The 22716-nt window shown below is 45.5% G+C and overlaps 1 protein-coding gene across 1 annotated transcript; it reads left to right on the plus strand.

Moving 5' to 3' along the window:
* The first annotated feature begins 11431 nt into the window (after positions 1 to 11431).
* Positions 11432 to 21885, plus strand: LOC141074040 (uncharacterized). Its single transcript, XM_073561558.1, has 2 exons — positions 11432 to 11526; positions 19198 to 21885. Exon 2 carries the CDS (start codon positions 19531 to 19533, stop codon positions 20575 to 20577), a length of 1047 nt encoding a protein of 348 aa, XP_073417659.1. The 5' UTR covers positions 11432 to 11526; positions 19198 to 19530; the 3' UTR covers positions 20578 to 21885.
* Positions 21886 to 22716: the final 831 nt, after the last annotated feature.

The raw sequence follows: 22716 nt of genomic DNA on the forward strand, positions 1-22716 counted from the left end.
TCAGCTTTCATATGATTATGGGGCTCCTTCCTTACTTCCCCAGATAAGTCCTGAGCAGCCTTCCTGGGCTCCGTTCGCCGAACCAGGGGTGGAGACTTAGGGAACCTTCCTGTTACCTTCTGGGGAGTCCCTCCCTGTAGCTCTTTCTATGAGGTTTATCATCTGCATGGCATTAGTAGGGGATGCCTGTCTGACCCATGACTGGAGGGGGGGCAATGCCCTCCAAAACTTATCAGTCACTATGTGGTCCAGCATGGCCGTGGGGGAAAACACCTCAGGCTGCAGGCACTTTCGTAACAGGTGCATCAGGTCGTAATACTGGGTCCGAGCCAGCTTGGAGGGGGTAAACTCCCACTGGTGTACCCGCTGGGCCCGAACTAACACATTTACCCCAAGACGTGCCTTGACGACCCTTGAAGACCGTGTAGATCGCTCTTTGCTCCGTGGGTAGGTCCTGATATGCTTTCAAAGGTCCTGGGGCCAGAAACAGAGTGATGATTTCTGCCCACTGGTCCCGGGGTAGCTTTTCTCTCTCAGCGACTCCTTCGAACATCTCCAGGTACGTCTCCACATCGTCCAACTTCTCCATTTTGGAAACCGCTGTACGAACCACTTTCCGGGCATCATGGATTTCCCGGTTAGTTCCTTTTGTCTGCGCTGTTGTGATATGCTGTATCAACAGCTGATTGGTTTCCTGCTGCTGCATAGCCTGCTGCTGCATAGCCTGCTGTTGCATGGCCTCCTGCTGCTGCCGCATGGCCTCCTGCTGCTGCATAGCCTGCTTCTGCTGTGTAGCCTGCTGCTGCATAGCCTGCTGTTGCTGTCGCATGGCCTTTATGAGCGTTTTTACTGTGGCCTCCATTTCTGGAAAGTTCCCCGCCTGGGTCTGTGCCAGTCGTTTCACCCAGGACATAGGCTGGGGTACAAATCAAAAATAAGAAAAACAGCCTGACCTCACTGCGTTTGCCCGCATTCTTCACCAATTGTAGGGAATGACTCTGGTAGGTAATGGCAGGGCTGCAGTAATGAGGCAACACACAGGCTTAAAATCCAATTTCAGTGGTTTAATGTCATGTTGGAAACAGATTAACAGAAAGTAAGCAAAAACATAAATATACTCCAGCTTGGAGAACCACTGGTCCCAGACTCACCCCTTGCACGGGATGGGCTTAACTAAGTGGCTGCCAGGTCCGCAGCATCCGCCAGGTGCCATTCCCAGGGTTGATGAGAGTCTTGCTGCTATAGTCCTGCAGCACTGGGATCCTGTATACAAGTTCAGGCTAAGTCCAACCAAGCTCCTGTAACTTCCAGACACACACTCACCATGTGCCAAACACCAACCTCCATTACATAGCCCATAACCCCTCCTACAAGTGAGGTAAATATTACATGGGCTGATCACGTGATCATCACATCATCGCAGGTCCTGTCTTTAGGGAAAAACCCAGCCAAACATTAACCTGCTTGGAGAAATGTATCTCACATCCAGTAAAACACCCTTTACTTTACCACAGAGGTCTCAAGAAGGGAAGTCTGGTGACTACCTCTTGATATGGCGTCATAGCTACGATACCATTCATCAATTGACTGTTCAAACCCCAGATCCTCCTCCCATTGTAACATATACTTCAATTTTTTATCATTTTGTGGAGAATTTATAGCATAGTAGATCAATGAGATCGTTCCCCTGCCCAAAGGGTCATTTAGACATTTTTTTTCAAAACTCATTGCCCTGAGAGTAGTACCGCTCGGGAGGATCTGCTTTGCAAAGTGGAAGATCTGGTTCAGTCGCATTACCTCACTAACTGGAGGTTCAAATTTTTGAACAAATTCCTGTCTGTCAAGTAAGATATTAAATGGGGAACACAAATGTTTAAGTATATGAATACCTTTCAGCTTCCACCAAGAAAAAATTTGTGGCTCAAGGCCTGGCGGGAACATGGGGTTTTGTAATATAGCTGTCAGGGGAGAAGGGCTTGATTGTAAGTTATATTTAAATCGGACTTTCCTCCAAAGAAGCAACGAGTGGACTGTAAAAGGAGCCACATTCATTAACCCCCGTGGAAGTCGGTCTGTGGTCCACATTAGGCCTGATAAAGAGAATGGTTTGGAGAGAAATGATTCCAGAATAACCCATCTCGGACTATTGGGATATGAACACGCACTTATTAATGGAGCAATCTGTGCCGACTTGTAATAAAGTGTAAAATTAGGGAGGGATAAACCCCCTTCTTTTCTGTGACGGAACATAAGTTTTTGCACAATTCTGGGTTGTTTTCCTAGCCAAAGAAACCAAGACATCATAGAGTGTAACTGAGTGAACGTTCTGGCTGGTACCATAATTGGGAGGGACCTAAATAGATATAAGAAGCGAGGCAGTGACACCATTTTTAATGCATGTATTTTGCCAAGCCAGGATAACTTTGAGGAAGCCCATCTATCCAGGTCCCTCTGGAAGTTTTGGATCAGTGGAGTGTAATTCCACCTAAACAGAGGTGACCTGTTGGCTGTTAAGTTGATACCCAGATATGTTAGATAATGTTCTTTGTGTATAAACCCAAAATGGGAGGCTATAATAGTTTGCTCTTAGGAAAATTTACAAATAATGCTTCGGATTTCTCAATGTTAATCTTTAACCCTGAGATCTTCTCAAATACTTGAAGGAGGGAAAACAAGTGAGGGAGTGTAGTGTGGGGACTTATTAATGTTAGCAGGAGATCATCCGCAAAGAGGCTGACTTTATATTGGTCTCCCATATTCTCAGGGCCCAGGATATTCTGATCTCTCCTTATTGCTTCCACAATGGGTTCCATTGTAAGTGCAAAAAGATCCGGAGATAGAGGACAGCCCTGCCTGGTACCCTCTGAATATTAATTGGAGGGGGGTGTGGTGACGGGAGTTTTACATAAGCGATAGGGCTATCATATAACAATTGGAGGCACTTTATAAGTTTAGGGGAGAATCCGACTTCCGATAGAACCGTAAAGAGATACGTCCAGGACACCGAATCGAAAGCCCTCTCAGTAACTAATGCAAGCAGGAGAAGTCGCTTTCGCTGTAGGTTAGTTGTATGAATAATATTTAACGCTCTCCTAATATTATCTGGGGCCTGTCGCACTGGTATAAAACCAACCTGATCCCGATGGATGAGGTGAGGGAGGATTTTATTGGTCCTGTTAGTCACAATGGATGTAAAGATTTTGAAGTCAATGTATAAGAGGGATATAGGTCTATAATTTGTTGTGAGATGATCTTTCTTAGGATTAGGGATTACGGTTACATGCGCCACGTAGAGCTCAGGGGGCAGCTGTGAGCCATTTAGTAGTGAATTACAGAGGTTTTTATATGTGGTGTCAGCACATCGCTGCATTTTTTATAATATATTGCTGTAAGACCATCCGGCCCCGGGGCCTTTCCTCTTTTTAGTTTTTTGGTTGGTGAAACTATTTCCTCCTCAGAGATGTGTAAATGGAGTTGTTGTGCCGCGGACTCAGTCAGGTTAGGTAGATGTAGGGTGTGAAGGAATGACTCCAGTAGTGAGGGGGGGTGATTGTGGGGGGAATACAAACTCTGGGGGTATTCATTATAAGTGCTATACATGACATCGGGGTGGGCTGAGGTCTGACCCTTAGGGTCTTTTATAGAGGAGATTATATGCAGTGACTCTCTCATTCTGAGCTTACGAGCGGCATCTTATTAGGCTTATTGGCATGGTGATAAAACGCGGCCTTACTCCAAGTTAGCGCCTCTCCGTTCTGGTGGTGAGAATGGCGTCTAATTGTCATTTCATATCTTGTATTTGTGTAGATAAGTATAGGGGTGAAGAGCGCTGATTGGCCAATTCTCACTCCTGCAGTTTCTCCTCCAGTCTGGGCTGTAATTCAGACCTTTCTTCTTCCTGTCGGCCGCTAACTTATCACAGAACCGGGAATAGATTTTCTGTGCGCGATTCACATTGCTCCAAGTGAGGCCTCCTCCGCTGTGTGAGTTTAGGGGAAATTTGTTATATCTTCTCTTATAGCGGTTACATTAGAGATTTGGGCATTTTAGCTCCTGGTGTGGAGTCGATAGCACAATCATATGCCGCCATATAGTAGACGGCCGGTAACTGGGGAGAATTCCCTCCTGTGTGGGGTCTATTTCCCTCCAGAGAAATCACACGTTACATTCCACACATAACACTGTGTAGAGAAGGCGGCGCGGGGTAATTGTGCCAGTAGTGAGGGGCGAATAATGGCGGGAATGTCACTGAGGAGAAGGCTCCATGGAGGTCTGCACTCCGGAGATCATGTGACCCCTGACTCCTCCCCTCCTGTGACCTCATCACAGGTCCTGTGCACAGAGCAGCCATATATGTGGAGTGCGGCTCTGCAGGTTAGTGATGGGCAGTCCGGCTCTTCTGGCTCCTTTCCCCACTTTTCTCCCTCCTGTCCCTTCACTATAAAGCCTGGGCCTCATTATACAGCTGTACAGGGGTCTAGTGAAGGCTTTTTAGCTCTTTCCTCAGACTGTAGCTCCTGGGAACAGGCCCTCACTCCTGTCCCTTCACTGTAAAGCCTGGGCCTCATTATACAGCTGTACAGGGGTCTAGTGAAGGCTTTTTAGCTCTTTCCTCAGACTGTAGCTCCTGGGAACAGGCCCTCACTCCTGTCCCTTCACTATAAAGCCTGGGCCTCATTATACAGCTGTACAGGGGTCTAGTGAAGGCTTTTTAGCTCTTTCCTCAGACTGTAGCTCCTGGGCACAGGCCCTCACTCCTGTCCCTTCACTATAAAGCCTGGGCCTCATTATACAGCTGTACAGGGGTCTAGTGAAGGCTTTTTAGCCCTTTCCTCAGACTGTAGCTCCTGGGCATAGGCCCTCACTCCTGTCCCTTCACTATAAAGCCTGGGTCTCATTATACAGCTGTACAGGGGTCTAGTGAAGGCTTTTTAGCCCTTTCCTCAGACTGTAGCTCCTGGGCATAGGCCCTCACTCCTGTCCCTTCACTATAAAGCCTGGGTCTCATTATACAGCTGTACAGGGGTCTAGTGAAGGCTTTTTAGCCCTTTCCTCAGACTGTAGCTCCTGGGCATAGGCCCTCTCTCCTGTCCCTTCACTATAAAGCCTTGGCCTCATTATACAGCTGTACAGGGGTCTAGTGAAGGCTTTTTAGCCCTTTCCTCAGACTGTAGCTCCTGGGCACAGGCCCTCACTCCTGTCCCTTCACTATAAAGCCTGGGCCTCATTATACAGCTGTACAGGGGTCTAGTGAAGGCTTTTTAGCCCTTTCCTCAGACTGTAGCTCCTGGGCATAGGCCCTCTCTCCTGTCCCTTCACTATAAAGCCTTGGCCTCATTATACAGCTGTACAGGGGTCTAGTGAAGGCTTTTTATCCCTTTCCTCAGACTGTAGCTCCTGGGCACAGGCCCTCACTCCTGTCCCTTCACTATAAAGCCTGGGCCTCATTACACAGCTGTACAGGGGTCTAGTGAATGTTTTTTAGCCCTTTCCTCAGTCTGTAGCTCCTGTGCACAGGCCCTCACTCCTGTCCCTTCACTATAAAGCCTGGACCTCATTATACAGCTGTACAGGGGTCTAGTGAAGGCTTTTTAGCCCTTTCCTCAGTCTGTAGCTCCTGGGCACAGGCCCTCACTCCTGTCCCTTCACTATAAAGCCTGGGCCTCATTATACAGCTGTACAGGGGTCTAGTGAAGGCTTTTTAGCCCTTTCCTCAGTCTGTAGCTCCTGGGCACAGGCAGGCCCTCACTGCTGTCCCTTCACTATAAAGCCTGGGCCTCATTATACAGCTGTACAGGGGTCTAGTGAAGGCTTTTTAGCTCTTTCCTCAGTCTGTAGCTCCTGGGAACAGGCCTTCACTCCTGTCCCTTCACTATAAAGCCTGGGCCTCATTATACAGCTGTACAGGGGTCTAGTGAAGGCTTTTTAGCTCTTTCCTCAGTCTGTAGCTCCTGGGAACAGGCCTTCACTCCTGTCCCTTCACTATAAAGCTTGGGCCTCATTATACAGCTGTACAGGGGTCTAGTGAAGGCTTTTTAGCCCTTTCCTCAGACTGTAGCTCCTGGGCATAGGCCCTCTCTCCTGTCCCTTCACTATAAAGCCTTGGCCTCATTATACAGCTGTACAGGGGTCTAGTGAAGGCTTTTTAGCCCTTTCCTCAGACTGTAACTCCTGGGCACAGGCCCTCACTCCTGTCCCTTCACTATAAAGCCTTGGCCTCATTATACAGCTGTACAGGGGTCTAGTGAAGGCTTTTTAGCCCTTTCCTCAGACTGTAGCTCCTGGGCATAGGCCCTCTCTCCTGTCCCTTCACTATAAAGCCTTGGCCTCATTATACAGCTGTACAGGGGTCTAGTGAAGGCTTTTTCGCCCTTTCCTCAGACTGTAGCTCCTGGGAACAGGCCCTCACTCCTGTCCCTTCACTATAAAGCCTGGGTCTCATTATACAGCTGTACAGGGGTCTAGTGAAGGCTTTTTAGCCCTTTCCTCAGTCTGTAGCTCCTGGGCACAGGCCCTCACTCCTTCCCTTCACTATAAAGCCTTGGCCTCATTATACAGCTGTACAGGGGTCTAGTGAAGGCTTTTTCGCCCTTTCCTCAGACTGTAGCTCCTGGGCACAAGCCCTCACTCCTGTCCCTTCACTATAAAGCCTGGGTCTCATTATACAGCTGTACAGGGGTCTAGTGAAGGCTTTTTAGCCCTTTCCTCAGTCTGTAGCTCCTGGGCACAGGCCCTCACTCCTTCCCTTCACTATAAAGCCTGGGCCTCATTATACAGCTGTACAGGGGTCTAGTGAAGGCTTTTTAGCCCTTTCCTCAGACTGTAGCTCCTGGGCATAGGCCCTCTCTCCTGTCCCTTCACTATAAAGCCTTGGCCTCATTATACAACTGTACAGGGGTCTAGTGAAGGCTTTTTAGCCCTTTCCTCAGACTGTAGCTCCTGGGAACAGGCCCTCACTCCTGTCCCTTCACTATAAAGCCTGGGCCTCATTATACAGCTGTACAGGAGTCTAGTGAAGGCTTTTTAGCCCTTTCCTCAGACTGTAGCTCCTGGTCACCATGTGATCTCACCATAACCCTAACAAGCTAACTAAGGTTTGAAATCTTGGTCAAAATTATCTCAGTACACAAATCTCTAAAGGTGCCCAAAGTTTTGCATCGCCCTTTTTCCTTTTTGCAATTATGAAATTGTAAAAAAGTCTATATATATATTTTATTATTATTATTTTTGCCTAGAATACAAAGGCCATGTGTCATCTTAGAGGTTCGGCCTTTTAGAGATCATTTCATCTTCATCTTACTACTGTTCACAGTCATTTTGACCAGGGGCGCCCACACTTTTACATGCCGCTGTGAATGCTTCATCCCGCTGGTGCTCAATATTTAATAGGGTCTTACTATTAAACTTAATGAAAAGTTCGGTGAATTTCTTTGAGCTGTTATTACTAGAGATGAGTGAATATCGTCGGAGAAGTTGTTATTGGGTAATACCGCTTACCGAATAGCTGCATCGGGACCCCGGATCCCTGGAGCGCTCCCGATAATCAGCTGCATGTGTCGCCCTCCATGCAGGTGCTGTGACTATCACACAGCGCGACACACGCAGCTGATTATCGGGAGCGCTCCAGCACACTGAGTCCTGCACACACTGAGGCCCTGATCATGTGACCCCTGACTCCTCCCCTCCTGTGACCTCATCACAGGTCCTGTGCACAGAGCAGTCATATATGTGGCAGACACTCCTGGACCTTCTGCTTTCTGGGTCGGTTCCTCCTGTGAGTCCTATTAACCCTTTTGCTCCCTGTATTCTCAATTCTGACAGGACAATATCTGAATTCGGACAGTGTGACAGGAATATAAGCAATGTGGAAGGAAAAAATGACAGTTTTACTTTTTTTCTCACAAAAATGTGACTTTAGCCCCAAAATTGGCAGCGTAACAAATCCTTATTCCCCCACTGTGGTTTGTAGACTCCATATACATATCCCTTAAGTGTGAAAAGAGCTGAATTCCCCACTTAAGTTATTGCATTTTGGAAATTGCCCCCACTGGGAATTTATCTCCAGGTAAAGGCACAATTGTGTCTCCATGGGGGTTGTGCTCACAGCCCAACATCGTGTGGCCTCCAAAGAAATGCCACCCCGCACCATTACTGACCACTGCCAAACCGGTCATGCTGAAGGATGTTGCAGGCAGCAGATCGCTCTCCACGGCGTCTCCAGACTCTGTCACGTCTGTCACATGTGCTCAGTGTGAACCTGCTTCCATCTGTGAAGAGCACAGGGCGCCAGTGGCGAATTTGCCAATCCTGGTGTTCTGTGGCAAATGCCAAGCGTCCTGTACGGTGTTGGGCTGTGAGCGCAACCCCCATATGTTGACGTCGGGCCCTCAGGCCATCCTAATGGAGTCAGTTTCTAACCGTTTGTGCAGACACATGCACATTTGTGGCCTGCTGGAGGTCATTTTGCAGGGCTCTAGCAGTGCTCCTCCTGTTCCTCCTTGCAGAAAGGTGGAGGTAGCGGTCCTGCTGCTGGGTTGTTGCCCTCATACGGCCCCCTCCACATCTTCTGGTGTACTGGCCTGTCTCCTGGTAGCACCTCCAGCCTCTGGACACTACGCTGACAGACACAGCAAACCTACTTGCCACAGCTCGCATTGATATGCCATCCTGGATGAACTGCACTACCATAGCCACTTGTGGGGGTTGTAGAGTCTGTCTCATGCTACTACGAGTGTGAAAGCACAGCCAACATTCAAAAGTGACCAAAACATCATCCAGAAAGCATTGGTACTGAGATGTGGTCTGTGGTCCCCACCTGCAGAACCACTCCTTTATTGAGGGTGTCTTGATAATTGCCAATAATTTCCGTCTGTTGTCTATTCCATTTGCACAACAGCATGTGAAATTGATTGTCAATCAGTGTTGCTTCCTGAGTGGACAGTTTGATTTCACAGAAGTTTGATTTACTTGGAGTTATATTCTGTTGTTTAAGTGTTCCCTTTATTTTTTTGAACAGTGTATATAGATAGAGACAGAGATTTTTTTTTGTTTTTACGTTGGAGGGTCCAATTCCAGCTATTGCTGTGGGATCTGTGATTTCTATCTACTCCACTGTGTACAGGATAATAGAGTATAATAAAGTAGTTATGGACGTGACGTAACTAACATTGTGCAGTGTCTCTGCTTTCCATATAGTAACAGATATTTCTTGTTGCTAAAACTGATTTTTTTTTTCCACTTTAAACCTTTTTTAAACCCCTCTGATCAGTGCGATCATACAACATACAAGCCTCTGATGGCTCCGGTGATGCCCTGTACTACTGTAGTGCCGTGTATCATCACTGCCTGTCAGTGTAATACTAACGGCCCCATACACATGAGATCAGAGTTGGCTGAACGGTCATTTGGCAGACGGCCATCTCTCCCGACTCCCCCATACACACAAATATTCCAGCTTTCCTGTGGTCTGTATGAGAGAGTCGCCTCCAGACTCCTCTAGAGGAGGATTATCTACAGGAAGAACAAACGGATTATCCTCTGAAATTCAGGATGTCAGATCCTTCTCTGCCCTGACATCATCTGTCGGGAGGCCCCCAAATACATTATATGGTCGGCCAAACCCCCCGAAATCAGTGCTTTCATGGAACTTTAGTCTAATGTGTATGGGGGTGTAAGATGGGCGCCGGACGAGTCCTTGAGGGGAGATATGTGTCATCGTGGCTCTTAGCTGCGGTGATGTGAGCTCGGAAGAATACTTCAGCACATATAGTGCTGAGAGAGTTATTAGGCCATTCCAGTGATGGGATTGAATGACTGCTTACATGTCCCATTCCCAGGGGTGTGGTTTGGCAGATAAAATGGAGGCCGAGTCTCTCAGTCAGTGTCTGGAACTGGAGATGTGTGAAACTTCTGTGTGAATCAGAGCTGAGATCTAACGTGATAGAAGATTCCAGTGCGGGGAAGACGGGAAACCTTCATATAGACGGCCGGTGGGGATGGAGGCAGTGACCGACTCTGGCCAAATCTGTCTCTAGAGCCGCAGTAGAAGATGAAGATGTCGTCCTCATCATGAAGGAGTTATTTCTCATGTCGCGTGTAATGAATATCTCCTGCAGTATTGCTAATGCCGATTCCAGTGTCAGTAATGAGACGAGAATTAGCGTTATGGAAGATGAGTCTATGAGGAACGTGTTCAGCTGCCGACTCCGAGGAGGAAACTGCTTGTTGTCTGTGGCCTAAATATATAGGTTTTATTAGTAGATGTCAGGGAAGAAAACTAAACCCTGTAAGATAATAAATCTCCTCATATGTTTCCCTTATTATCTCCAGTAATTGTATTATTACACAGGATTCTTATGATGTTACATCGGATCATCTTCTTCTCATTCAGGTTTCTACAATATCTGATCCTCTCAGTGAAGATCTTCTACAAAAGAGAATTTTCCTGATTTACCCATCAAGGATGGATATGGACAGAGACAAGATGGCGGAGAGGATGTTACACCTCACCCTAGAGATCCTCTTCCGTCTCACTGGAGAGGTGAGAGATTCTGATGACGTCACATTACATCATTCTTATCTATGGGAATAACAGATGGACAGAACTGGAGAGGTGAGGACTCTGGAAATGTCGGTAGTGAGATTTATTAATGTGTCTCTCCATAACCAGGATTACACAGTGGTGAAGAAGACCTCTAGTGATCGCTGTCAGGACCCTGTGTCTGAGGGATGGGGAAGACCCCTGAGCCCAATTACGGGGCCTCCACCTCACCCCCTGATCCATGAGGGCATCAATGACCAGAAGCTCCTAGAACTCACCTACAAGATGATGGAGCTGCTGACTGGAGAGGTGACACTGCTGGGAATGCTGGGACATTATGCAGTAACACAATGAAGGGATCGGGGGGATGACGGTATCATTGTATGTGTCAGGTTCCTATAAGGTGTCAGGATGTCGCTGTCTATTTCTCCATGGAGGAGTGGGAGTATATAGAAGGACACAGAGATCTGTACAAGAACGTCATAATGGAGGTTCCCCAGCCCCTCACATCTCCAGGTAATAGACAGGACTAAATACACACGGCCTATAATTATCTGTATGTAGAGAATGAATTCAGTCCCTGTATGTGTTTCCTCCAGATCTATCCAGTAAGAGGACAACACCAGAGAGATGTCCCCGTCCTCTTCTTCCACAGGACTGTAACCAAGAAGATCCCAGTGCTCCTCAGGATCATCAGGTAGATGGAGAGAAGGTGTCAGGAGATCTCCCCTATGATGTGTAGACGGCTGTGAAGGTCTTGTGCTCAGTCTTGTTTTATCCCCCGGTATTATATGTTTTATACTTGTGTAATGAGAGCGGTGGAGATGGCAGGATTAGAGCTGATCATAGATGGGACTTCTCCATCTGTCTGTGACTTTTACAATATTTGTTTCAGGGTGAAGATCTGACCCATATTAATACTACAGAGACATATGTGAGGGGTGATGAGTGGTGTAAAGAGGAGATTCCCACATATGACTACCCAGGTGAGTAGTAACCACTGAATGCAGAGAAGTCACAGATTCCTCTCAGTCACCGGCTATGGCTGCTTTATCGGTGGTGTAGTCCGGCCGTATTACCATGATCACCATTTTGCCTCTAGACCACAACATTCTCCTCCACCCAAAACTGTTCAAATGACTTTGGGCATTGAAAGCCCTTTTCTATAGAACTTACAGCCAATTACATTGTTTTGATCCTAAGGAATTCAGATTACTTCACAATCTCTCCTGAATTGGGGAGCAATATTATTTTCTCTAATCTTCTGCAAGATCCATAGTAGCTCCAATGGTCCACCATAACTGAGGGCAACTCTGGTTTATTGTTGTGTAATCTGTATTTGTAGTTTTCAGTTAATGAGATTCTCGTGCTCTGGGGCGGGGCTGTGAGTGGGGCTGTGGGCGGGGCTTTATGTGGGCCTCTGATTACATATTCATCTGTATTGGCTTATGACAGGTCGCTGATCCCTCACTGACCTGCCCCCATTATTACATAATGCATATAATAGCATTGATATTATTGGTGATAATGCCTATAATATTGTGGCTATTGTGAGGCTTAGAAAAAAATTACATCCAGTAAAATGTCACCAGCGGCGCCTGTGCAGTAGCCTTTATCTCTTACTTATAGAGGCTACTGTGCAGGCGCCGCCATCGCCGGTGACATCTTGCTGGATGTAATTTTTTTTCTAAGCCTCACAGTAGCCACAATATTATAGGCATTATCAACAATAATATCAACACTATTATATGCATTATGTAATAATGGGGGCAGGTCAGTGAGGGGTCAGCGACCTGTCATAAGCCAATACAGATGAATATGTAATCAGTGCACCACATAAAGCCCCGCCCACAGCCCCGCCCTAGAGCACGAGAATCTCATTCACTGAAAACTACAGATCCAGATTAAACAACAACCACAAGACGGATTTCATCACCAGGTATCATTGTAATCAGTATAACGGCGCCGACCTGACAGTGTCTGTAGGTTACTGAGCACAATCCTGCTGACAGGTTCCCTTTAAGACATCTCAGCTCTGCACTATTATACATAGTTTGCTATAAATGTGTAATATTTCCTCTTGAAATTCATCTGACAGAAAATATTGGACCTTACTATAGTTTAGATTGTGAAATCACCGAGCCCATTGCTCTAATTATCTGTTAATTGCCCCCTGCTGTAAACCGTCCTCCAACTCCCTCCTCCTCCCTCCCTCACCTGGCTTCATTTCATGGACAGTTGAATGGTATAAGTTGAACAGAGAAGGTCAGAAATGACCTTGGTCAGATATGACATCATTTAAAGTGACATATTTAAAGTGATACATGAGAAATATACCAGAAATAGTCCAGAAATCGGTCAAACGGTAAGACTAACCACTGCTTTCTTACTTTACTTGTTTGTTTTTTTACTCTGCTCTTTAACCATGCTTACATTTGCCATCATCATTTTTGCTCCACTAATTATTATTATTATTATTATTTATTTATATAGCACCATTGATTCCATGGTGCTGTACATGAGAAGGAGTTACATACAAATTACAGATATCACTTACAGTAAACAAACTAATAATGATGGACTGATATAGAGGGGAGAGAGGACCCTGCCCTTTCAGGCTTATATGCTACAGGATGGTGGGGAAGGAGACAGTAGGTTGGTGGGTTGCAGCAGTTCCGGTGTTGGTTGAGGTGATATCACCGGTAGTGGTGAGAGAGAAGGAGGTAGCGGAGTCATTGCACACTGTAGGCTTTCTTGAAGAGGTGGGTTTTCAGGTTCCGTCTGAAGGATCCAAATGTGGTTGATAGTCGAACTTGTTGGGGCAAAGAATTCCAGAGAATAGGGGCAGTTCGGGAGAAGTCTTGGAGGCGGTTGGGTGAGGAGCGAATGAGTGTGGAGGAGAGAAGGAAGTCTTGGGAGGACCGGAGATTACGTGAGGGAAGGTATCGGGAGATGAGTTCAGAGACATATGGGGGAGACAGGTTATAGATGGCCTTGTAGGTCAGTATTAGTAGTTTGAACTGGATACACAGAGGGAATGGGAGCCAGTGAAGAGATTTGCAGAGGGGAGAAGCGGAAGAGTAGTGAGGAGAGAGATGAATTAGTTGGGCAGCAGAGTTAAGGATGGACTGGAGAGGTGCGAGGGTGTTAGCAGGGAGACCACAGAAAAGGATGTTGCAGTAGTCGAGGCGGGAGATGACGAAGACATGCACAAGTATGATGGTGGTCAGATAGGGAGAAGGGAGAGGTTGTGAGATTAGATAGGGAACAGAGGCGGGTGAAGATGAGGTCTAATGTATGTCCATCTGTGTGGGTGGCTGTGGAGGACCACTGAGTAAGTCCAAAGGATGAGGTAAGTGACAGGAGTTTGGAGGCTGCTGGCTGGTGGGTGTCAATAGGGATGTTGAAGTCCCCCATGATGATGGTTGGGATGTCAGAAGAGAGAAGGTAGAGGAGCCAGGTGAAGAATTGGTCGATGAAGGCAGTGGCTGAGCCCGGTGGTCGGTATATGACAGCCATTTAGAGATTAGAGGGAGAGTAAATACGGACAGAGTGAACCTCGAAAGAAGGGAGGATAAGGTAGGGTGGGGGTTGGATAGGATTGAAGGAGCAGTTTTTAGAAAGGAGGAAACCCACTCCTCCGCATTGTCTGTTGCCAGGGCGAGGAGTGTGGGTAAAGGGGATACCGCCGTAACTCAGTGCGGCCGGGGAGGCCGTGTCAGGGGGTGTCAGACAGGTCTCAGTGAGGGCCAGGAAGGAAAGGTTGCGGGAGATAAAGAGGTCGTGGATCACGTGGAGCTTGTTGCAGATGGAGCGAGCATTCCAAAGTGCTCCAGAAAGAGGGTGCGGAAGGGAGGGGGTCAGTGGCACAGGTTTTAAGTGTGAGGGATTGCAGTAGTTTCTCTTAGTGTGAGAAAGATAGGGGTGAGGATTAGTGGGATGTATGAGGCAGGGGGGGGCCAGGATTGGGGGATATGTCACCAGCAGTGAGAAGAAGCAGAGAAAGGGAAAGCAGGTGGGTGAAGGAGAGTGATCGTCTTGTATTGTAAGTTAGTAGGATAGGTCTGAGGTTAAGGAGTATGTCTGCAGATAAAGCGAGGTGGGAGGGTAAGAGAGAAGGGGAGATAGTTATTTGGTTTGAAGGTGCAGGGGTTTGGGGATAGCGAAGGAGAGTGAAGATTAGTGGACAAATCTGAACTCATCATCTTTCCTCCATCTCACAGATCTTCCTTACCCAACCTAACTAAAACAATTAATGACATCACACTTTCCCCAGTACCGGAAGTCCGCTGCCTCGGAGTAACCTTTGACTCTGCCCTGTCCTTCAAACCGCACATCCAAGCTCTTTCTACCTCCCGTCGCCTCCAGCTCAAAAATATTTCCAGAATCCGTCCTTTCCTCAACCCAAAATTACTGACCAATAGTACTAAAGACTTACGCACAGCCAAAGCTAACAGACAGTTCTCCATCCTCCTTCTTAACCTGTTCTCTGCCTTTGACACAGTTGACCACTGCCTACTGCTACAGATTCTTTCTTCCCTTGGCATCAAAGACCTTGCCCTGTCCTGGATTTCCTCATACCTTTCTGACCGCACATTCAGCGTTTCCCACTCCCACACTACCTCCTCATCCCGCCCCCTCTCTGTTGGAGTCCCCTAAGGCTCTGTCCTGGGGCCCCTACTTTTTTCCATCTATACTCTTGGCCTAGGACAACTCATAAAGTTCCATGGCTTCCAGTACCATCTCTATGCGACGACACTCAGATCTACCTCTCTGGCCCAGATGTCACCTTTCTGCTGTCCAGAATCCCAGAGTGTCTATCAGCCATAGCCTCCTTTTTCACCTTTCGCTTCCTAAAACTCAACGTAGATAAAACTGAACTCATTATCTTTCCTCCATCTCACATATCTTCCCTACCCGATCTATCTATTATGGTAAACGGTATCATGCTCTCTCCAGCACATGAAATCCGCTTTAACTTTCGACTCTGCCCTGTCCTTCAAACCACACGTCCAATCTCTTGCTACCTCCTGTCGCCTCCAACTCAAAAATATTTCCAGAATCCGTCCCTTCCTCAGTCCTCAATCTACTAAAACTCTTGTACATGCCCTCATCATCTCCCGCCTTGACTACTGCAACACTCTCCTCTGTGGCCTCCCTGCTGACTCTCTTGCACCACTCCAATCTGTCCTCAATTCTGCTGCCCAACTAATCCACCTCTCTACTCGCCACTCCCCTGTCTCCCCCCTCTGCAAATCCCTCCATTGGCTCCCAATTCCCCAACGAATCCAGTTCAAACTACTAACACTGACCTGCAAAGTCACCCACAACCTTTCCCCTCCCTATATCTCTGAACTAATCTCCCAATATCTTCCCTCACATAATCTTCGATCCTCCCAAGACCTCCTACTCTCCTCCACACTTATTCGTTCCTCACACAACCGCCTCCCAAGATTTCTCCCGAATATCCCCTATTCTCTGGAATGCCATGCCTCAACACGTCCGATTATCCACCATCCTCAGTTCCTTCAAACGGAACCTGAAAACCCATCTTTTCAGGAAAGCTTACAGCCTGCAATGACCATTCTGCCGCCTCATCACCACCAGAGCTGCTGCACCCCCGACCTTCTGTCTCTTCCCCACTATCCCGTAGAATGTAAGTCCGCAAGGACAGGGTCCTCTCCCCTCAGTACCAGTCTGTCATTGTAAATTTGTTTACTGTTAACAATATCTATAACTTTGTATGTAACCCCCTTCTCATGTACAGCACCATGGAATTAATGGGCGCTATAGAAATGAATAATAATTACCCCAGAGAGGTTTCACCACTAGCTACTCATTTATTACTGATGGAGACTGTGCAGTTTGATCATTTCAGTAGATGTTACTGTCTATAGTCACAGTTTTTGATTACAGTAGTGTCCAAAATCCTCTAATTTAACCTCTTCCCGCAGCCAGTTTTGTGTTCTTAATCAGGCCCCATTATTAATATCTGACGTGTGTCACTTTATGTGGTGACAAATTATTCACACAGGATAATAGGAAACAAATGGATCTTACAAATTATTTTCCAGCTTCTCACAATACCCTACATACGGTTGTACACTACTGTCTGGGCACATGGCAGTGTTCAGAAGGGAAGGAGCGCCATTTAGCTTTTTGAATGCAGATCTTGCTGGAATAGTTTGTAGACAAAATATATTGGGAGCACTGTTCATGGTCACCTGGCAGCTCAAAAGATGTCCACCATGAACATGCTTGGCTCTATCTTCTCTGCTTTCCATATCCCCAGGATTGCCTTGCTCATCGCCCTTTAACACCATTACGTGGATCTGCACTTACACTGGGACCCCTAGGCTTGGACCATGGTGTTACCTGCTATTCTGTGGTGTTAGATGCCAAGAAGAATAGTCAGGTAGCTGGGTCAGAACCAGAAGGACAGAATCAGAAGACACAACAGTCAGTAAACGGGCCACGGTCACAACAGGAAACAAATACACAAGCCGCAAGCTGAGCACAGAGGACTGAACCAGAGGAGACAGCGCTGTATCTGGCAGATTCCGGCCATGTGCTTTGCGCTTTAGTAGGGTGTGGTACTTTACAACTGGCTGAAGTAGGGAGCAGATTACTCCAGCTGGACAGCAGGAACAGATCCCAGATGAGATTGGACACACCATATGCAGAAGCCCTAATATGAAAAAAAACGACAGAAAACCAAAATAGTAGAAATCCCCATAAAGTAATTCCATGTAATTAATTAATTCACTGAGGGTTATAATCTATACACACGTGGTCAAAATTGTTGGTACCACTCTGTTAATGACACAAAAATCCACAATGGTCACAGAAATAACTTGAATCTGACAAAAGTAATAATAAGTAAAAAATCTATGAAAATGAACAAATGAAAGTCATACATTGCTTTTCAACCAAGCTTCCACAGAATGTGTAAATCAAGGTATGCTCACTAATTTGCATCACAGGTGTCTACAGTCTTGGAATCAGTGAGTGGCCTGTACAGAGGCTACAGATACTCACTGTGCTGTGTGGTGACATGGTGTGTATCACACTCAACATGGACCAGAGGAAGCAAAGAAGAGAGATGTCTCAGGAGATTAGAAAGAAAATTATAGACAAACATGTTACAGGTAAAAGTTATAAGACCATCTCCAAGCAGCTTGATGTTCCTGTGACTACAGTTGCACATATTATTCAGAAATGTAAGCTCCATGGGACTGTAGCCAATGTCCCTGGATGTGGCCGCAGGAGGAAAATTGATGACAAATCAAAGAGACGGATAATCCGAATGGTAACAAAAGAGCCCAGAAAAACTTCTAAACAGATTATAGGTGAACTTCAAGCTCAAGGAACATCAGTGTCAGATCGCACCATCTGTCGTTGCATGAGCCAAAGTGGTCTTCATGGGAGACAACCAAGGAGGACACCATTGTTGAAAAAAATCATAAAAAAAAGACTGGAATTTGCCAAACTACATGTTGACAAGCTACAAAGCTTCTAGGAGAATTTCCTATGGACAGATGAGATATAAATGGAACTTTCTGGCAAGGCACATCAGCTCTATGTTCTCAGACGGAAAAATGATGCATCTCACAAAAAGAACACTGTTCCTACTGTGAAACATGGAGGAGACTCTGTTACGTTCTGGGGCTGCTTTGCTGCATATGGCACAGGGTGCCTAGAATCTCAGTCACAGGTCATGGGTCTTGCAGCAGGATAATGACACACAATACACAGCTAAAACACGCAAGAATGGCTAAGAGGAAAATATTGGACTATTCTGAAGTGGCATTCTACGAGCCCTGACCTAAATTCTAATGAGCATCTTTGGAACGAACTGAAACATGTCGTCTGGAAAAGGCAACCTTCAAACACGAGAACTGGAGCAGTTTGCTCTTGAGGAGTGGTCCAAAATACCTGTCGAGAGGTGCAGAAGTTTCATTGAGAGTTACAGGAATCGTCTGATTCCAGTGATTGCCTCAAAAGGTTGTGCAACAAAATATTTTAGTTAAGGGAACCTTCATTTCTGTCCAGGCCTATTTCATGAGATTTATTTATTTATGTTTAATTCTGTGGAATCATGGTTGAAAAGCAATGTCTGACTTTCATTTGCTCATTTTCATAGATTTTTGATTTATTACTACAGATATTTCTGTGACCATTGTGGGTTTTTCTGTTATTAAATGAGGGGTACCAACAATTTTGACCATGTGTGTAGGAGGAGTGAATATTTTGACTCCACAGCCACTTTCTGGAAATGAATAGTGGATGTTGGAGAGTGAAAATTACACATCTGCCATTTTATTACCCAGCACATAGTGCCCAGATTGTGATCCAGGAGGCACACACCAAAAATTAAGTGGATTCTTCTCACTATAATATTGCTAAATACAGGGATCCTAAATGTTGTTTGCGCACACTGCAAGACTCAGAAGTGAGAGCGAATATTGCTGGATTGGTTTATGGAAACCTTGTTGCTTTTCAGCAGCCTTTGAGCCACTAATAGTGTGGGAACCTCTGTTTTTCCAATGACAGATGATTGACCTGATTGGGGACTTGTTTTTGTGAGATAAGAATTGGTATTATTTTCGCCTACATAACATTGATTGGTTTCTTTTTATTCCATGTTTGGGAGGCAGAATGAACAAACATCCAACAAGGTTCATCCAACAAGGTTTCCTATTAGACTGTGAACTGTCATTGTCTTGGTAAATAATTAAAGCTTTTTACATAGCTTGCCATTTTTATGGACAGTTTAAGTAGAAATGTTAAAAAATATAAAACTCAAGCATATTTTATAAATAAATGTTTTTATCTTAGCAGATGACTGTACCAGGAGATCAGAGGGACAGCTGACATCTTCAATTTTGAAATCTGATGATCTTGAGATCCTACAAGATACAACTGAAGTGAATGCTAGTACTCCAGATATATCATTATCCATTCACAGCAAAGATCTGTCATCTGATCCTATGAAACAGGTCCCATCTTCTGATTCATTACTGACTACTAAGGGAAATCAAAATCACAAAAGAGGCATTAAAAAACAAACTGCTCCTAAGGCAAAGAAGTCATTCTCATGTTCAGAATGTGGGAAATGTTTTACATGGAAATCACATTTTGTTGCACACCAAAGAACTCACACAGGGGAGAAGCCTTTTTCCTGTTCAGAATGTGGGAAATGCTTTACACTGAAATCAGATGTGGTTAATCACCATAGAACTCACACAGGAGAGAAGCCTTTTTCCTGTTCAGAATGTGGGAAATGTTTTACACATAAATCACATTTTGTTACTCACCATAGAACTCACACAGGGGAGAAGCCTTTTTCCTGTTTAGAATGTGGGAAATATTTTAACCAGAAATCAGATTTGGTTAATCATCAAAGAACTCACACAGGGGAGAAGCCTTTTTCCTGTTCAGAATGCGGGAAATGTTTTAACTGGAAATTACAATTGGTTAATCACCATAGAACTCACACAGGGGAGAAGCCTTTTTCCTGTTCAGAATGTGGGAAATATTTTAACTGGAAATCACAATTGGTTAATCACCATAGAACTCACACAGGGGAGAAGCCTTTTTCCTGTTCAGAATGTGGGAAATGTTTTAACCAGAAATCAGATTTGGTTAATCACTATAGAACTCACACAGGGGAGAAGCCTTTTTCCTGTTCAGAATGTGGGAAATGTTTTGCACATAAATCACATTTTGTTAGACACCAGAGAACTCACACAGGGGAGAAGCCTTTTTCCTGTTCAGAATGTGGGAAATGTTTTCACCAGAAATCAGATTTGGTTAAGCACCAGAGAACTCACACAGGGGAGAAGCCATTTTCATGTTTAGAATGTGGGAAATGTTTTATCCAGAAATCAGATTTGGTTAATCACCATAGAACTCACACAGGGGAGAAGCCTTTTTCATGTTCAGAATGTGGGAAATGTTTTTGCACTAAATCAGATTGTGTTAGGCACCAAATAACACACAGGGGAGAAACTTCTTTCATGTTAAATGGAAGCTAAATCTTGATCACATCAGAGAAGCCATTTTTCCTGTTCACAATGTGGGAAATGTTTTAACCAGAAATGGAATCTTACTAATAATAATAATCTTTCTTTTTATATAGTGCTAACATATTCCACAGCCCTTTACAGTTTGCACACATTATCATCGCTGTCCCCAATGGGGCTCACAATGTAAATTCCCTATCAGTATGTCTTTGGAGTGTGGGAGGAAACCCATGCAAACACGGGGAGAACATACAAACTCCTTGCAAATGTTGTTCTTGGTAGGAGTTGAACCCAGGACTAGAGCACTGCAAGGCTGCAGTGCTAACCACTGAGCCACCTCACCAGAGAACCCACACAGGGGAGAAGCCTTTTTCCTGTTCAGAATGTGGGAAATATTTTAACCAGAAAGCGATTCCTGATCACCATCAGAGCAGTCACACAGGGGAGAAGCCGTTTTCATTTTCTTAATGTGGGAAATATTATGCTTGGAAATCAGCTGTTAATAAACATCAGAGACGTCACATAGGGAGAAGCCTTTTTTATGTTTATAATCTTGGAATAGTTTTAACCAAAATTGAATCTTCTTAAATGGGTTGTCTCTTGTCATTCCTCATGTTTGCTGACAAAAGGATAAAACTAAACTTTATTAATTCCAAATATAACACTATACCCATAATTCACCCCCTGAAGGTTAATCAGAAGGTGACTAATTGAAAAAACATTTACACCACATTTCAGTATATGGGGTGAAGTGACGTATACACACTCACTCTCCAAGCCTCTCATTTCTACAGGTTTCATCGTCCTCACCAAGAGGACTCATCAGGAGACTATTTAATATTGATTTATGTTCAAGTGAGACTAGACAAAAAACACTAAAATCATGTATCATGTTATCCGAAACAGAAAACTAGCCACATATCGGCAGATCCCAGACTTCAAACTTTATACTTCGTATAGTTTTTACATCACAAGGGACACGGATCTATCATTCTACAGGAAACAACCTAGGGGTTTTCAGCCTTGGTTGGATGAATACAGATCTGCTCCACTGACCATCGCTGAACCATGGATACGTTTGGAGAAGCCAGGTTGTGATCCTCGGATCAACTGGCCTTTTACCTTGTATGGACTGAATGGATTGTCATCTTCCTACGCTTGTCGTTACCTCCTCTCTGTGCGTGCCACAGGTGGGGTAGCGACCCTGGGAGCGAATCAGTGGAAGGGTGAGACTCTGTTGGGTATTTTGCTGGGACTGTTCTATGTGTTATCTGCCTGTTTTGTGGTACAATAAAGCATTGCCACACTGTTTTACCCTCACTGTGTGTTGTCTGAGTAGCGTTATGCCCATGTTAAAGGGAGAGCATTCAATGGGATGATCCCTGATCACTGTGGTTTCAGCCAGCGGACCGGGGTGCCCTCTGACCACCCCATGTCTCCACAGGCATGCTTCAATAGTCTCAATGGGAGGCTAGAAGCTGCTATAACCCTGATCAGCTCTGCTACATACAGGCAATGATCAGATCACCTGCATGTAGCAGAGATGCTCACTTGCTATGAGCGCCGACCACTGGGCAGCGCTCATAGGATCCGGCAGTGACAACCATAGAGGTCTGCTGGAGACCTCTGGTTGTCATGCCAACCCATCAGTGACCCGCGATCACGTGACAGGGTCACCTATGTGCGGGATTTCTGGCCCATCATGTGCGAGAAAAGATGTGGGCTCAGCGCCGGAGCCCACATCAAAAGGAGGGAGTCCGACATCAGCATACAGTTACACCCGATGTCAGAAAGGGGTTAAAGGGGATTGTTTTTACAGAGACAGAAGTGGTAATTAATCATGTGCACATACAAATAATTACAAAAATACACAGCTTCTAATGTTAAATAGTAAAGAGTTAAGACAAGAAAATATAATTTGTGTAAATCATGCGTAGATATAAAAATTCAGGCAAATGTTCAAAAACAGCGAAAAGCAGAGATGCTTACCTGCCCAGACCTCCAAACAAATGCACTGTCAGGGTGAGTGGGCCCATATAGTTAGGATGGCGGCAACACAGGTGCAAGAATACCGATGAGACAACCGCTCACAACCTACCAATGTATGGAGGGGCGGTTGCTTGGTATATTAATGCACAATGAAGACTTGTA

This window comes from Dendrobates tinctorius, unplaced genomic scaffold (genome assembly GCF_039654945.1).
Source record: "Dendrobates tinctorius isolate UK_male_01 unplaced genomic scaffold, ASM3965494v1 ptg000322l, whole genome shotgun sequence".
Classification (NCBI taxonomy): domain Eukaryota; kingdom Metazoa; phylum Chordata; class Amphibia; order Anura; family Dendrobatidae; genus Dendrobates; species Dendrobates tinctorius.